This window comes from Tursiops truncatus, chromosome 5, assembly GCF_011762595.2.
Source record: "Tursiops truncatus isolate mTurTru1 chromosome 5, mTurTru1.mat.Y, whole genome shotgun sequence".
NCBI lineage: Eukaryota > Metazoa > Chordata > Mammalia > Artiodactyla > Delphinidae > Tursiops > Tursiops truncatus.
The window spans coordinates 83,291,538-83,309,731 of NC_047038.1; the positions used below are offsets into that span (position 1 = coordinate 83,291,538).

The following is an 18,194-nucleotide window of genomic DNA, read 5'->3' on the forward strand; positions in this document are numbered from 1 at the left end:
TTTCCCTGTATCATTATATTTCTGTTTAGAGATAACACTTAGCATAGTGCTTCAACTATTGTCAGCCTTATTTAAATGGAAGATATTACATATACATATTATCTCCTGTTTTATTTGTCATTCTTACTCTCTCCTATTTTTCAGCATCTTGACTGAGTCATCTAGAACCAGCCTCATCTTCTGAGAACCAACATTACTAAATTTACTCTGAAACCTCTCTTCTGCCTTTGAGTTCTATGCATGATATATTTGCCATATGTAATGAGTACTTCTCCATTTACCGTACCATACACTATAATGAGGTATTTGACCTTGTTGAACACACACTACGCCCTTTAAACTCTTCTCTTGTTTCTATACATCAGATGAGCTGTTTTCTCTTTTTCCCACTCTGAAGCACTGCTTTGTCAGTTTTATTGGCTCTGAATTCTCTTCCAACATTTTATGTGTGAGCAATTCCTGATGAATGCTGGTTCTTAATCCTTCCCACTTCTTTCCATCTCTCTTTCTATCTCTTTCCATCTTTCTCCCTTTCTACCTCTTTTTCTCCCTACCTCTCATAGATATTTCTTTGCTCATGGCATCAGTTAACTATAAGCTGAAGAGTCCCACATTTATATCTCCAACTATTATTTGTCTTCAGAGGATCATTCTATTAAAAAAAAAACAAACTCTATTCCCTTTATTTGGATTTTATTTTCACATAAAAATAAACATGTTTAAAATCGACCCTTATACCACATCCACCCCAATGGCATTAAAAAAAAAGCATCAATAAATAAACATACCATAAATCAAACCAACAAACCAGATGAATTTTATCTTTTTCTGGTTTCTTTTAAGCAGCACTGAATTTTTCTTAACCCCTACTTACACTTAATCACCAAATATTTTTGTGTTTCTTTTATGTTTCTCCCCATGCATTACTTTTTATTTCATCCAACACTCACCTATTTGATTCAAATCTGCTGGAATATGGTTCATATATTTTTTAAGTGCTCCCTTTGACTTCTATGTACTCACATGAAATATCAGAAAATATCACTTTGATCATGTTTCTCTGAACAAAAAGTTAATAGACACCTACTGCCTATGGAAAAAAATTTCCAAATTCTCCATCTAGCATTCAAAAGCCCTTCTAATCTGACTCTAACAAATCTTTCTGGTCTCAATGTGCCAGTTTGGGACTCTGAGAGATAGGGTTTTGGAGGAAGCAGGCATGAATAATCAGAAGTAGGGATCAAAACAGGGCAATTTCAGACCAACCGAAGTATTAATTTTGAGAAAAAATACAGTGCTTAGAAGTGTGAAATGCTTCATTTTTGAGTAATTGCCAAGATCTCTAACTTAACAATGTGCTAAAATGTGCATGTAGGTATAGGATAATATCTTGCAATAAAACAGTTGTTAATGGCATGCCAAAATTTTCAAAAATGTTTAAATTAATATATTTTATGAAAAATACTTTGTAAGTAATGTGAAATCACAAATGTTCATATTTACATGTTTTTATCTGCTGTCCACTGAAATCAGATCTTTTTGTATAATAGGCAATTAAATAAAGGGGCTGTGAGAAAGAATTTTAAAAATTTATTTTCATTTATTTTTATTTATTTATTTGTTAGTTTCTGCTTTACAACAAAATGAATCAGTTATATATATACATATGTTCCCATATCTCTTCCTTCTTGCGTCTCCCTCCCGCCCACCCTCCCTATCCCACCCCTCCAGGCGATCACAAAGCACCGAGATGATCTCCCTGTGCTATGCGGCTGCTTCCCACTAGCTATCTACCTTACGTTTGGTAGTGTATATATGTCCATGCCTTTCTCTCGCTTTGTCACAGCTTACCTTTCCCCCTCCCCATATCCTCAAGTCCATTCTCTAGTAGGTCTGGAATTTAAGAAGACAGGAATAAAGACATAGACCTATTTTCATTTATTTTTTAAAAGTTTGCAGCATTCTTTTCTGAAGTTAGCTTCCTTCCATAGGCTTTCTTTCTATTTTTATTTTTTGAATTGTTGAATTTTCTTTTATTTTTTTAAACAGCAGGTTCTTATTAGTTATCCATTTTATACATATTAGTGTATACATGTCAATCCCAATCTCCCAGTTCATCCCACCCCTGCCCCAACCCCCACTTTCCCCCTTTGGTGTCCATACATTTGTTCTCTACATCTGTGTCTCTGTTTCTGCCTTGCAAACTGGTTCATCTGTACCATTTTTCTAGGTTCCATATGTATGCATTCATATACAATATTTGTTTTTCTCTTTCTGACTTACTTCACTCTGTATGACAGTCTCTAGATCCATCCACATCTCTACAAATGACCCAATTTTGTTCCTTTTTATGGCTGAGTAATATTCCATTGTATATATGTACCACATCTTCTTTATCAATTCGTCTGTCGATGGGAATTTAGGTTGCTTCTGTGACCTGGCTATTGTAAATAGTGCTGTAAAGAACATTGGGGTGCATGTATCTTTTCGAATTATTGGTTTCTCTGGGTATATGCCCAGTAGTGGGATTGCTGGGTCATATGGTAATTCTATTCTTAGTTCTTTAAGGAACCTCCATACTGTTCTACATAGTGGCTGTATAAATTTACATTCCCACCAACAGTGCAAGAGGGTTCCCTTTTCTCCACAACCTCTCCAACATTTGTTGTTTGTAGATTTTCTGATTATGCTCATTCTAACTGGTGTGAGGTGATAACCTCATTGTAGTTTTTTTTTTTTTTTCGGCAAGTGGGCCTCTCACTGTTGTGGCCTTTCCCATTGCGGAGCACAGGCTCTGGACGCACAGGCTCAATGGCCACGGCTCACAGGCCCAGCCACTATGCGGCATGTGGGATCTTCCTGGACCGGGGCACGAACCCGTGTCCCCTGCATCGGCAGGTGGACTCTCAACCACTGAGCCACCAGGGAAGCCCTCATTGTAGTTTTGATTTCCATTTCTCTAATAGTTAGTGATGCCGAGCAGCTTTTCATGTGCTTCTTGGCCATGTGTATGTCTTCCATAGAGAAACGTCTATTTAGGTCTTCTGCACATTTTTGGATTGGGTTGTTTGTTTTTTTAATATTGAGCAGCCAGAGCTGTTTATATATTTTGGAGATTAATCCTTTGTCCGTTGATTCATTGGCAAATATTTTCTCCCATTCTGAGGGCTGTCTTTTCGTCGTGTTTGTAGTTTCCTTTGCTGTGCAAAACCTTCTAAGTTTAATTAGGTCCCATTTGCTTATTTTTGTTTTTATTTACATTACTCTAGGAGGTGGATCAAAAAAGATCTTGCTGTGATTTATGTCAAAGAGTGTTCTTCCTATATTTTCCTTTAAGAGTTTTATAGTGTTCCGTCCTAAATTTAGGTCTCTAATCCATTTTGAATTTATTTTTATGTATGGTGTTAGGGAGTGTTCTAATTTCATTCTTTTACATGTAGCTGTCCAGTTTTCCCAGCACACTTATTGAAGAGACTGTCTTTTCTCCATTGTATACCCTTGCCTCCTTTGTCATAGGTTAGTTGACCATAGGTGCCTGGGTTTATCTCTTTCTATTTTGTTCCATTGATCTATATTTCTGTTTTTGTGCCAGTACCGTATTCTCTTGATTACTGTAGCATTGTAGTATACTCTAAAGTCAGGGAGTCTGATTCCTCCAGCTCCATTTTTTACTCTCAAGACTGCTTTGGCTATTCGGGGTCTTTGATGTCTCCATACAAATTTTAAGAGTTTTTTGTTCTAGTTCCATAAAAAATGCCATTGGTAATTTGATAGGGATTGCATTGAATCTGTAGATTGCTTTGGGTATTATAGTTATTTTCACAATGTTGATTCTTACAATCCAAGAACATGGTATATCTGTCCATCTCTTGCTATCATCTTTAGTTTCTTTCATCAGTGTCCTATAGTTTTCTGAATATAGGTCTTTTGTCTCCCTAGGTAGGTTTATTCCTAGGTATTTTATTCTTTTTGTTGCAATGGTAAATGGGAGTGTTTCCTTAATTTCTCTTTCAGATTTTTCATCATTAGTGTATAGGAATGCAAGAAATTTCTGTGCATTAATTTTGTATCCTGCAAATTTACCAAATTCATTCACTAGCTCTAGTAATTTTCTGGTGGCATCTTTAGGATTCTCTATAAATAGTATCATGTCATCTGCAAACAGTGACAGTTTTACTTCTTCTTTTCCAATTTGTATTCCTTTTATTTCTTTTTATTCTCTGATTGCCATGGCTAGGACTTCCAAAACTATGTTGAATAATAGTGGTGAGAGTGGACATCCTTGGCTTGTTCCTGATCTTAGAAGAAATGCTTTCAATTTTTCACAATTGAGAATGATGTTTGTTGTGGGTTTGTCCTATATGGCCTTTATTGTGTTGAGGTAGGTTCCCTCTATGCCCACTTTCTGGAGAGTTTTTATCATAAATGGGTGTTGAATTTTGTCAAAAGTTATCTCTGCATCTATTGAGATGATCATATGTTTTTTATTCTTCAATTTGTTAATATGGTGTATCACAATGATTGATTTGCTTATGTTGAAGAATCCTTGCATCCTTGGGATAAATCCCACTTGATCATGGTGTATGATTTTTTTAATGTGTTGTTGGATTCTGTTTGCTAGTATTTTGTTGAGGATTTTTGCATCTATATTCATCAGTGATATTGGTCTGTATTTTTCTTTTTTTGTAGTATCTTTGTCTGGTTTTGGTATCAGGGTGATGGTGGCCTCATAGAATGAGATTGGGAATGTTCCTTCCTCTGTAATATTTTGGAAGAGTTTGAGAAGAATGGTGTTAGCTCTTCTCTAAATGTTTGATAGAATTCACCTGTGAAGCCATCTGGTTCTGGGCTTTTGTTTGTTGGAAGATTTTAAATCACAGTTTCAATTTCATTACTTGTGATTGGTCTGTTCAAATTTCTATTTCTTCCTGGTTCAGTCTTGGAAAATTATACCTTTCTAAGAATTTGTCCATTTCATCCAGGCTGTCCATTGTTTTGGCATAGAGTTGCTTGTAGTAGTCTCTTAGGATGCTTTGTATTTCTGCAGTTTCTGTTATAATTTCTCCTTTTTCATTTCTAATTTTATTGATTTGAGTCCTCTCCCTCTTTTTCTTGATGAATCTAGTTAATGGTTTATCAATTTTGTTTATGTTCTCAAAGAAACAGCTTTTAGTTTTATTGATCTTTGCTATTTTTTTCTTTGTTTCTATATCATTTATTTCTGCTCTGATCTTTATGATTTCTTTCCTTCTGTTAACTTTGGGTTTTGTTTGTTTTTGTTACCCTAGCTCCTTTAGGTGTAAGGTTAGATTGTTTATTTGAGATTTTTCTTGTTTCTTGAGGTAGGCTTGTATAGCTATAAACTTCCCTCTTAGAACTGCGTTTGCTGCATCCCATAGGTTTTGGATCATCGTGTTTCCATTGTCATTTGTCTTTAGGTATTTTTTGACTTCCTCTTTTATTTCTCCAGTGATCTCTTGGTTATTTAGTAACGTATTGCTTAGCCTCCATGTGTTTGTGTTTTTAACGTTTTTTTCCCTGTAATTGATTTGTAATCTCATAGTGTTGTGGTCAGAAAAGATGCTTGATATGATTTCTATTTTCTTAAATTTACTGAGGCTTGATTTGTGACCCAAGTTGTGATCTATCCTGGAGAATGTTCCATGCACAGCTGAGAAGAAAGTGTAATCTACTGTTTTTGGATGGAATGTCCTATAAATATCAATTAAATCTTTCTGGTCTATTGTGTCTTTAACGCCTGTGTTTCCTTATTAATTTTCTGTTTGGATGATCTGTCTATTCATGTAAGTGAGGTGTTAAAGTCCCCCACTATTATTGTGTTACTGTCGATTTCCTCTTTTATAGCTGTTAGCAGTTAGTTGCCTTATGTATTGAGTTGCTCCTATGTTGGGTGCATATATATTTATAATTGTTATATCTTCTTCTTGGATTGATCCCTTGATCATTATCTAGTGTCCTTCCTTGTCTCTTGTAACATTCTTTATTTTAAAGTCTATTTTATCTGATATGAGTATTGCTACTCCAGCTTATGTTTGATTTCCATGTGCACAGAATACTTTTTTCCATCCCTTCACTTTCAGCCTGTATGTGTCCCTAGGTCTGAAGTGGGTCCCTTGTAGACAGCATATATATGGGGTCTTGTTTTTGTATCCATTCAGCAAAACTGTGTGTTTTGGTTGGAGCATTTAATCCATTCATCTTTAAGGTAATTATCGATATGTATGTTCCTATGACAGTTTTCTTAATTGTTTTGGGTTTGTTTTTGTAGGTCTTTTTCTTCTCTTGTGTTTCCCACTTACAGAAGTTCCTTTAGCATTTGTTGTAGAGCTAATTTGGTGGTGCTGAGTTGTCTTAGCTTTTGCTTGTCTGTAAAGCTTTTGATTTCTCCATCAAATCTGAATGAGATCCTTGCTGGGTAGAGTAATCTTGATTGTAGTTTCTTCCCTTTCATCACTTTAAGTATATCATGCCACTCCCTTCTGGCTTGTCGAGTTTCTGCTGAGAAATCAGCTGTTAACCTTATGGGAGTTCCCTTGTATGTTATTTGTCATTTTTTCCTTGCTGCTTTCAATAATTTTTCTTTGTCTTTAATTTTTGCCCATTTGATTATTATGTGTCTTGGCACATTTCTCCTTGGGTTTATCCTGTATGGGACTCTCTGCACTTCCTGCACTTGGGTGGGTATTTCCTTTGCCATGTTAGGGAGTTTTTCGACTATAATATCTTCAAATATTTTCTCAGGTCCTTTCTCTCTCTCTTTTCCTCTGGGACCCCTGTAATGCTAATATTGTTGTGTTTAATATTATCCCAGAGGTCTCTTATGCTGTCTTCATTTCTTTTCATTCTTTTTTCTTTATTCTGTTCTGCAGCAGTGAAATCCACCATTCTGTCTTCCAGGTCACTTATCCGTTCTTCTGCCTCAGTTATTCCGCTACTGATTCCTTCTAGTGTATTTTTCACTTCAGTTATTGTATTGTTCATCTCTGTTTGTTTGTTCTATAATTCTTCTAGATCTTTTTTAAACATTTCTTGCTTCTGCTCGATCTTTGCCTCCATTCTTTTTCCAAGGTCCTGGATCATCTTCACTATCATTATTCTGAATTCTTTTTCTGGAAGGTTGCCTATCTCCCCTTCATTTAGTTGTTTTTCTGGTGTTTTATCTTGCTCCTTCATCTGGTACATAGCCCTCTGCCTTTTCATCTTGTCTATCTTCTGTGAATATGGTTTTTGTTCCACAGGCTGCCGGATTGTAGTTCTTCTTGCTTCTGCTGTCTGCCCTCTGGTCAGTTTGAACCATTTTTTAAGTTCCTTTCAGTGATTCATTTGTGAGATATTTCTTTTTTTTTAATATAAAATTCAGTATTATTTTATAATTGGTTTGTAACTGGAGTATGATTGCTTTACAATGGTGTGTCAGTTTCTGCTTTATAACAAAGTGAATCAGCTTTACATATACATCTATCCCCATATCCCCTCCCTCTTGCATCTCCCTCCCACCCTCCTTATCCCACCCCTCTACGTGGTCACAAAGCACTGAGCTGATCTCCCTGTGCTCTGCGGCTGCTTCCCACTAGCTACGTATTTTACATTTGATAGTGTATATGTGTCCATGCCACTCTCTTCTCATAGGAAATAATTCATCAAGATTTTTTACTATTTATTCCTTTGTTTGCCCTGACAGTATCAATAATATCTCCAACTACATCAGCTAAATCTAAAATATATAGAATTTATGGGATACTATCAATACCTTCATACTTGTTCATTCTTTAGCAGTGGTTAAAAAAAAAAAGTAAGCCCAGTATGATTCATGATTATCCTTTTACATTTTGTTAAATTTTTTAATATTTAAAGATACGAACCTCTAGTCATGCATATTGTCTATTTTCCTATATATGTTTATTAAGAATTAGTTGATTTATAATGTAGTTTTGGAAGAATAGCTGCAGAATGTTTTGGGAATATTTAAAAGTAAATTTTGGAGCAATGAAACATACTACCATTAAAAGGATGTTAATTATGAAAATTAATATTCTTTAGTAAATAATATGTTTCTTTTTGTCAATTATTATATATTTACATCATCCCTGGAAACTTTAAGATAGTATCTGTTGAGAAATATTTTTGTTTTCCCGTATTTTGCTTCCCCCACTCCTGGTTACAAATCCATATTACATAAATATTCTCTAGATACTTGCTACATATTTGAATCATTGATTTAATCATTGAGACTAAAGAGTTTTGTTAGAGACAGATTATAAGAGTTTCTAAGGCCAGGGTGAGAATTTTGGATCTTTCTCACACAGCAAAAAGTATCTGTTAACTTTCTTTATCAGGAGAATGTGATCAAAGTTATAATTTTTGATTTGTAATATGAGTACACAGGAGTTGGGAAACTTAAAACAGTATGGCAGTCAAATAAGCACATGAAACGATGCTGAACATCATTGGCTATTACAGATCTCAAATAAAACCACAATGAGATACGACTACTCCCCTGTCCAAAAGGACAAAATAAAATAGTGACAACACCAAATACTAATAATCATGTGGAGAAACTGATCACTCATACATTGCTGGTAAGAATGTAAAATGGTACAGCCATTCTGGAAAACATTTTGTTGGTTTCTTACAAAATGAAACATGCAATTACCATAAGACCCAGGCAATTGTATTCTTGGATAGTTATCCCAGGGAAATAAAAACTTAGGTTGACACAAAAACATATACCTGAATGTTCATAGCATTTTTATTGATAATAGCAAAAACTGGTATCAGCCCAGATATCTTTCAACAGGGGAATGGTTAAACAAACTATGGTACATACATATCATGGAATACGACTCAACAATGGAAAGAAACAGATTTGATATGCACAACAACTTGGATGAATCTACAGGGAATTATGCTGAGTGAGAAAAAATTCCAAACTTAAAGGTCATGTACTGTATGATTCCATTTACAAACCATTTTTAAAATATCAAGATTTAAAAATGGATGTTTAGATTTTAGTGGTAGCCAGAGATTAGTTATGGAACAGGAGTTGTTAGTGAAGGCAGTAAGTGTAGTTATAAAAGAAACAGAAAATATGAACAGACCAATCACAAGTAATGAAATTGAAACTGTGATTAAAAATCTTCCAACAAACAAAAGTCCAGGACAAGATATCTTCACAGGTGAGTTCTATCAAACATTCAGAGGAGAGCTAACACCCATCTTTCTCAAACTCTTCCTAAAAATTACAGAGGAAAGAATACTCCAAAACTCATTCTATGAGGCCACCATCAGCCTGATACCAAAACCAGACAAAGATACTACGAAAAAAGAAAAATACAGACCAATATCCCTGATGAACATAGATGCAAAAATCCTCAACAAAATACTAGCAAACAGAATCCAGCAACACATTAAAAGGATCATACACCATGATCAAGTGGAGTTTATCCCAGGGATGCAAGGATTTTCAATATGCGCAAATCAATCAATGTGATACACCATATTAACAAATTGAAGAATAAAAAACATATGATCATCTCAATAGATGCAGAAAAAGCTTTTGACAAAATTCAACACCCATGTATGATAAAAACTCACCAGAAAGTGGGCACAGAGGGAACTACCTCAACGTAATAAAGGCCATATATGACAAACCCACAGCCAACATCGTTATCAATGGTGAAAAACTGAAAGCATTTCCTCTAAGATCAGGAACAAGACAAGGATGTCCACTCTCGCCACTCTTATTCAACATAGTTTTGAAAGTCCTAGCCATGGAAATCAGAGAAGAGAAAGAAATAAAGAGAATCCAAATTTGAAAAGAAGAAGTATAATAGTCACTGTTTGCAGATGACATGATACTGTACATAGAGAATCTTAAAGATGCCACCAGAAAATTACTAGAGCTAGTGAATGAATTTGGTAAGTTTGCAGGATACAAAATTAATGCAGAGAAATCTCTTGCATACCTATACACTAACAATACAAGATCAGAAAGAGAAATTAAGGAAACAATCCCATTCACCATTTCAACAAAAAGAATAAAAGATCTAGGAATAAACCTACCTAAGGAGGTAAAAGACTCAGAAAACTATAAGACACTGATGAAATAAATCAAAGATGACACAAACAGATGGAGAGATATACCATGTTGCTGGATTGGAAGAATCAATATCGTGAAAATGACTATACTACCCAAAGCTATACTACTATCTACAGATTCAATGTAATTCTTCTCCAATTACCAATGGTATTTTTTACAGAACTAGAACAAAAAATCTTAAAATTTGTATGGAGACATAAAAGACCCTGAATAGCCAAAGCAATCTTGAGAAAGAAAAACAGAGCTAGAGGAATCAGGCTCCTTGACTTCAGACTGTACTACAAAGCTGCAGTAATCAAGACAATATGGTAGTGGTACAAAAACAGATATATAGATCAATGGAACAGGATAGAAAGCCCAGAGGTAAAGCCATGCACTTATGGTCAATTAATCTATGACAAAAGAGGCAAGGATATACAATAGAGAAAAGACAGCCTCTTCAATAAGTGGTGCTGGGTAAACTGGACAGCCACATGTAAAAGAATGGAATTACAACACTCCCTAACACCATACACAAAAATAAACTCAAAATGGATTAAAGACCTAAATGTAAGACCAGACACTCTAAAACTGTTAGAGGAAAATATAGGCAGAACACTCTTTGATATAAATCACAGCAAGATCTTTTTTGACCCACCTTCTAGAGTAATGGAAATAAAAATAAACAAATGGGACCTAATGAAACTTAAAAGCTTTTGCACAGCAAAGGAAACTATAAACAAGACAAAAAGACAGCCCTCAGAATGGGAGAAAATATATGCCAACGAATCAATGGACAAAGGATTAATCTTCAAAATATATAAACAGCTCATGCAGCTCAATATTAAAAAAAACAAACAACCCAATCCAAAAATGGACAGAAGACCTAAATAGACATCTCTCCAAAGAAGACATACAGATGGCCAAGAAACATATGGAAAGCTGCTCAACATCACTAATTATTAGAGAAATGCAAATCAAAACTACAGTGGGTATCACCTCACATTCATTAGAATGGGCTTTATTGGAAAATCTACAAACAACAAATGCTGGAGAGGGTGTGCAGAAAAGGAAACCCTCTTGCATTGTTGGTGGGAATGTAAATTGGTACAGCCACTATGGAGAACATTATGGAGGTTACTTAAACAACTAAAAATAGAATTACCATATGACCCAGCAATCCCACTACTGGGCATGTACCCAGAGAAAACCATAATTCAAAAAGACGCATGCCCCTCAATGTTCTTTGCAGCACTATTTATAATAGCCAAGTAATGGAAGCAACCTAAATGCCCATTGACAGATGAATGGATAAAGAAGATGTGGTACATATATACAATGGGTATTACTCTGCCATAAAAAGGAATGAAATTGGGTCATGTGTAGAGATTTGGGTGGATCTAGAGACTGTCATACAGAGTGAAGTTATTCAGAAAGAGAAAAACAAATGTCGTATATTAACACATATAGGTGGAGTGTAGAAAAATGATACAGATGAACCGGTTTGCAAGGCAGAAATAGCGACACAGATGTAGAGAACAAACGTATGGACACCAAGCGGGTGGACGTGGGGGGCGGGGGTGGTGGTGGTCAGATGAATTGGGAGACTGGGATTGACATGTATACACTAATATGTATAAAATAGATAACTAGTAAGAACCTCCTGTATAAGAAATACATAAAATAAAATTCAAAAATAAAATAAAATAAAATAAAAAATAAAATAAATGGTTATCCCTTGGGGGAAAAAAAAGGGGGCAACAACAGAGATCCTTGTGAGGTTGATACTATTCGATATCTTGACTGTGATGGTAAATACATGAACGCTCACAAGTGACCAGATTGTACAGAACTTAATTCATACCTGTTTACACACATACACACAAAGGAGTATGAGGAAATGTAAGACTGGTGGACTGCATCAATGCCAATATCCTGCTTTTGTTGTTATACTATAGTTTTGCACAATGTTACCATTGGGGATACTGAGCAAAGTGTGCAAGAGCTCTCTGTGTATTGTTGCATGTGAATCTACAATTATCTTGGTAAAATTTTCATTTAAAAAACAGAATAGCATTATTCTAGCCATTGGGCTATACAGATTTTTGAATCAAATAGGTAAGAATTAGATGAGAGAAAGCATATTGAGGAAAAAAAATCATAAAAGAAACACAAATGTGTTCAGTAAATCTTGGGCAAGTAGAGACTAAGAAAGATTCAGTGATGTTTCCATATTTTCAAGACAATTTATATTAAGAAAAAAAAAACTAAGAAAAAGAGCTAGCTAGGTTGGCTGGATGGTTTCATTCATGCTAGGTGTATTTGTTGGCATGTTTTTATCATCGCCGTTGGGAATAGGAATAATGAAAGGGGTCAATTTTAAACAATTAATTGTATGCACAACAAAATTAAAGTGGGTTACAGTCAGTTATAAAACATAAACTAAAACCTGACAGAAAAAAAGCTGGAGATTTTCCACCCAAATCCTCATGGTAAATAGTTTTTCTAAAATGAATATTTTGCATTCTTGTTTTTATTATTTGCATTTGGTTTTAGGGCTATATTTTTAACATAGAAGATAATGTAGAAGAAAAAGGAAAGCTCTTCATAACAATTTTGTAACTGAAGTATAATATAAATTAATAAGTTTAAAAAATTAAGCAAATCAAGAACATATGTCAATATATCATATCATGCAATTATGAACTGAATAATCAATTGGAAAATTCTTTGTAAAGTTTAAGTTCAAAATAATGACTTTCAGATAATTTTTTGTCCTAATATACCTGAATGATAAGGTAGACTTTCCTTAACAATGGTGACTCATTAAAGCCAGGTTAACTGTCACCCACCAAATGAAAATTGCCAATAGCTTTGACAGCAAAAATGTAAATATGTTTAAGATACCATAACTCTTGACTCTAGTATTTGCAGATTGTGTTTTGGAAATAATATATGTATGTGAAAAATTAAATTATAGTATTAAGTAAATAATTGCTCAATAATATAATTGAAGTGATTTCACAAAATACTGCACAAATAGTTGTCAAATGAATGGTATATAACACAAAATGAAGTGTTATTTTAATAATAATTGTGTATCTTCTTTAATTCCCTATTAGAGTATAATCCTGGAGAAGGGAGGGATTATGCCTTAAAGTTATTTGAGTCACTCACAGTACCTAGCATGAAAAATCTTTTGATTTGTAGGGAGTTAATGACAAATTTAAAAATAATGAACAAAACTATTATCCTAAAATGGTTCTTGACATAAACATTCTAATCTTCAGAAGATTATTCTCTCTTATTCTTAGGAGAGAAGTTTCCACGTGTTACTCATGTATACTTCTCCAGAGTCTAGCAAAGCCAAGCACATAACAGGGGCTCAACACATTCTTCCTGAATTGTATCCAGAAGATTTCTACATGAAGATCAAAGGGGGTTGGTATGTAACAGATACTTGGTACAAAGAAAAATTCATTCTTAAATTGTTTGCAAATACATGTACACATAAGCAAGTAAAAATAAAATTCCACACTAAAGTTGAGGCAGTACATCCCTAAAATATTTTCATTACTATTAATAATAACACTAAAATCTGATTTTGTAATAAAAATATTTGTGTGATATTTCTTTCCATCTAGAAGTTATGTAGGAAAATATTTAAAAGAAAGTTTCAGGTGAGACTTTGTAAAATTATATGGAAAATGACCTCATTATTTCTCTCAATGATCAGATTGATGGGTATTGGCATACCTGGAAACTACTATTTAAAAAAAAAAGTAAGGGAAAGAGCATCAAATAGTCTGAAGAAAAACTAGCTGCTGAACATGCCAACATCCTAAAACTAAGTATAATTTTGTAATCTTTTAAAGTGAGATTTTTCATTTGTAAAATTATCCAAGCACTCGAGCATATTGTGAGATATTATTTACTCTATGGCTTTGTTTCCAGAGTTGGTAAAGCACATAAGCATAAATAGAAACAAGCCCTATTAGGATGGCCAGCTTATATAATACATATTTCATTATAAATCCAGATCAGGGTCCAAGGTATGACAGTGAATAATCCATTGCCAATATTATGGAAATTTTATGACTAATTACATTAATTCATATGAAACTTATTTTAAAAAGCTTTTCTAAATAGCATTAAATATTTAAATTTCAATATGTCAATTAAACTTCAGACATGGGACTTTCCTTGCATGGAAAGAAAATAATTTATCATTTTTCACCATGGCACCCTAATCTGTATAAAATCAAGTGAAGTCATACTTAGAAAGCTATTTTTAAAGTAATAAAAATTATCTTTTAGATAATTCAGTTAAACATGCTTTAAACAGAAATATATCTTCATTTTCTAAAGAGCTGTATTATATAGGTTTATGAACATTTTAATTTAATAGCTCTCCTAATCATTACAAAGTAAATCTGATAATTAAGGTCTTGTTTTGTTGGTTTTCAAAGGGAGGAAACATGCATTTTATTTTCTTCATTTAAAAATAAGTAATTCTTACAAAACTTGACTTTAAAAAAGTATATATATGTATTGTATATGTACAAACAAACACATTTACACATACTTGACATTTCATACTACTTCTCTGTGTTATTTTCTTCATAACAAGACATTAATAGTGTCAGTTCTTTCATCTATAAACAAGGCAAGTTATTGCTTTCTCCTAATCCTGCTTTAAATGTGTGCTTTAGTACAAGTAAGTAATCTAAATATTTTGTTTGACATTAAAGAAGAAAAAGTTTCATGCTATTTTTTACTATTTTATGAAAAGAAAGGTACAAGAAGGGTTTTCCAGAAATATTTCCGGACCCTCCACTCAGAGATGTTGCCAGAGGTTTTGATTTTTTTCAAAACAATCAGACTGGTTCCTTAGAGTACCATTTTCTTGCCAAACTCAATACTAATGAAAGTTCCCTGTGGAATTTTCATAAAAAGACTAAGCCTAGTAGCATTGTTCAATAAAACAAGTAAAAAGTAAATGGCAATAATTCAATAAAGTATGGCAACAGTGGAAAGAAAGTCTTTAAAAGCAAGGTTTAAACAGTTCTTAAGGATCTGATATTTCATCTCCCTGTAGACTAAATGCTATGAGGATTGGGGACCGATGTGTTAACCTGCTAACCTCCCATAATAGCATGACAGATGCTTCCTACCTGAAGGAGTAATGCCTGGGAGAGAGAGAAGAAGATGGAGACTGACAGAATGCCCAGGGAGAGTATTGATCAAATGACTCTTTTCTGGTAACCATTACAGAGATATGAGTTGACAGTAATTAAAATGACTTACACACTGGGATGGTTTCAAACTCAAATCTTCGACTGAAGACACCATATCCTGCTGCTGTGCGTGCTCGAATTTGGAAGACATATACTGAAGCTGGTTTCAAGCCCTCTGCAGTTATAGTTGTCTCTTTAGATTTGATAATTGTATAGCTGGTTTCTTGGTCCTTGGATTACACATGTATATGCAATAAAAAAAAGTCAAAAAATGAATTATTAATGACAGCAAAACACAGAATCAAAGATAAGAAAAAAATCAGAAAATAACAGATTTGCTATTAGTACAAATATGATATTTTACAAACAAAATCCTACGCACCCTAGTTGTGTTAGTTATATAGAACCTTAAAGTATTATCTAGAACTCATAGATGTAAGATATGTTCTCCACCCATCCGCCACACTTGCCTTGGGCAGAAACAGATATGTAAACTTTAAAAATAAAATTTCCAGGAGATACACTATTTTACAGATACACTAATTTAGTATTGCTAATTGTGAGCTTGTTTTTCTCATAAATGATTTATTGGAGTGCAACTAACATGCTGCTTGTTTATAGAGGAAGGTGACAATGTCTGATATACAGCCAGGTAAGACTTATGCCTTTTATCTTCAGTGAATTTGATTTCTTTTTAAATTTTATTTTATATATATTTTAATTTTTTAACATCTTTATTGGAGTATAATTGCTTTACAATGGTGTGTTAGTTTCTGCTGTACAACAAAGTGAATCAGCTATACATAAACATATATCTCCATATCCCTTCCCTATTGCGTCTCCCTCCCACCCTCCCTATCCCACCCCTCTAGGTGGACACAGAGCACCGAGCTGATCTCCCTGTGCTATGTGGCTGCTTCCCACTAGCTATCTATTTTATATTAGGAAGTGTATATATGTCCATGCCACTCTCTGACTTCGTCCCAGCTTACCGTTCCCCCTCCCTGTGTCCTCAACTCTATTCTCTTCATCTGTGTCTTTATTCCTGTCTGGCCCCTAGGGTCTTCAGAACTTTTTTTTTTTTTTTTTAGATTCCATATATTTGTGTTAGCATGAGGTATTTGTTTTTCTCTTTCTGAATTACTTCACTCTGTATGACAGTCTCTAAGTCCAACCACTTCACTACAGATAACTCAGTTTTGTTTCTTGTTATGGCTGAGTAATATTCCATTGTATGTATATGCCATATCTTCTATATCCAGTCATCTGTAGATGGACATTTAGGTTGCTTCCATGTCCTGGCTATTGTAGATAGCCCTGCAATGAACACTGTGGTACATGACTCTTTTTGAATTATGATTTTCCCAGGGTATATGCCCAGTAGTGGGATTGCTGGGTCATATGGTAGTTCTATTTTTAGTTTTTTAAGGAACCTCCATACTGTTCTCCATAGTGGCTGTATTAATTTACCTTCTGACCAACAGTTCAAGATGATACCCTTTTCTCCACACCCTCTCCAGCATTTATTCTTTGTAGATTTTTTTGATGATGGCCATTCTGACTGGTGTGAGGTGATACCTCATTGTAGTTTTGATTTACATTTCTATGATGATTAGTGATGTTGAGCATCCTTTCATGTGTTTGTTGGCAATCTGTATATCTTCTTTGGAGAAATGTCTATTTAGATCTTCTTCCCATTTTTGGAATGGGTTGTTTGGGTTTTTTTTGATATTGTGCTGCTTGTATATTTTGGAGATTAATCCTTTGTCAGTTGCTTCATTTGCAAATATTTCTCCCATTCTGAGGCTGTCTTTTCATCTTGTTTATGGTTTCCTTTGCTGTGCAAAAGCTTTTAAGTTTCAATAGGTCCCATTTGTTTATTTTTGTTTTTATTTCCATTTCTCTAGGAGGTGGGTCAAAAAGGATCTTGCTGTGATTTATGTCATAGAGTGTTCTGCCTATGTTTTCCTCTAAGAATTTTACAGTGTCTCGTCTTACATTTAGGTCTTTAATCCATTTTGAGTTTATTTTGTGTATGGTTTTAGGGAGTGTTCTAATTTCATTCATTTACATGTAGCGTCCAGTTTTCCCAGCACCACTTATTGAAGAGGCTGTCTTTTCTCCATTGTATATTCTTGCCTCCTTTATCAAAGATAAGGTGACCATATGTGTGGGGGTTTATCTCTGGGCTTTCTATCCTGTTCTATTGATGTATATTTCTGTTTTTGTGCCAGTACCATACTGTCTTGTTTACTGTAGCTTTGCAGTATAGTCTGAAGTCTGGGAGCTGGATTCCACCAGCTCTGATTTTCTTCCTCAAGATTGCTTTGGCTATTCGGGATCTTTTGTGTTTCCATACAAATTATGAATTTTTCTGTTCTAGTTCTGTGAAAAATGCCATTGGTAGTTTGCTAGGGATTGCACTGAATCTGTAGATTGCTTTGGGTAGTATAGTCATTTGCACAATGTTGATTCCTCCAGTCCAAGAACGTGTTATATCTCCCCATCTCTTTGTATCATCTTTAATTTCGTTCATCAGTGTCTTATAGTTTTCTGCATATAGGTCTTTTGTGTCCTTAGGTAGGTTTATTCCTAGGTATTTTATTCTTTTTGTTGCAATGGTAAATGAGAGTGTTTCCTTAATTTCTCTTTCAGATTTTTCATCATTAGTGTATAGGTATGAAAGAGATTTCTCTGCATTAATTTTGTATCCTGCTAGTTTATCAAATTCATTGATTGGCTCTACTAGTTTTCTGGTAGCATATTTAGGATTCTCTATGTATAGTATCATGTCATCTGCAGTGACAGTTTTACTTCTTCTTTTCCAATTTGGATTCCCTTTATTTCTTTTTCTTCTC

At 34.3% G+C, this 18,194-nt stretch overlaps 1 protein-coding gene across 2 annotated transcripts in view; it reads right to left on the reverse strand.

Annotated features, from left to right (window-relative positions):
* EPHA5 (EPH receptor A5) overlaps positions 1–18,194 on the reverse strand; it is a 331,428-nt gene that overhangs the window by 87,933 nt on the left and 225,301 nt on the right. For both annotated transcript variants that reach the window (XM_073805308.1, XM_073805307.1), the window contains one exon: positions 15,407–15,566. In XM_073805308.1, the coding sequence (XP_073661409.1) occupies positions 15,407–15,566 (160 nt within the window). The remainder of the gene's footprint in view (positions 1–15,406; positions 15,567–18,194) is intronic.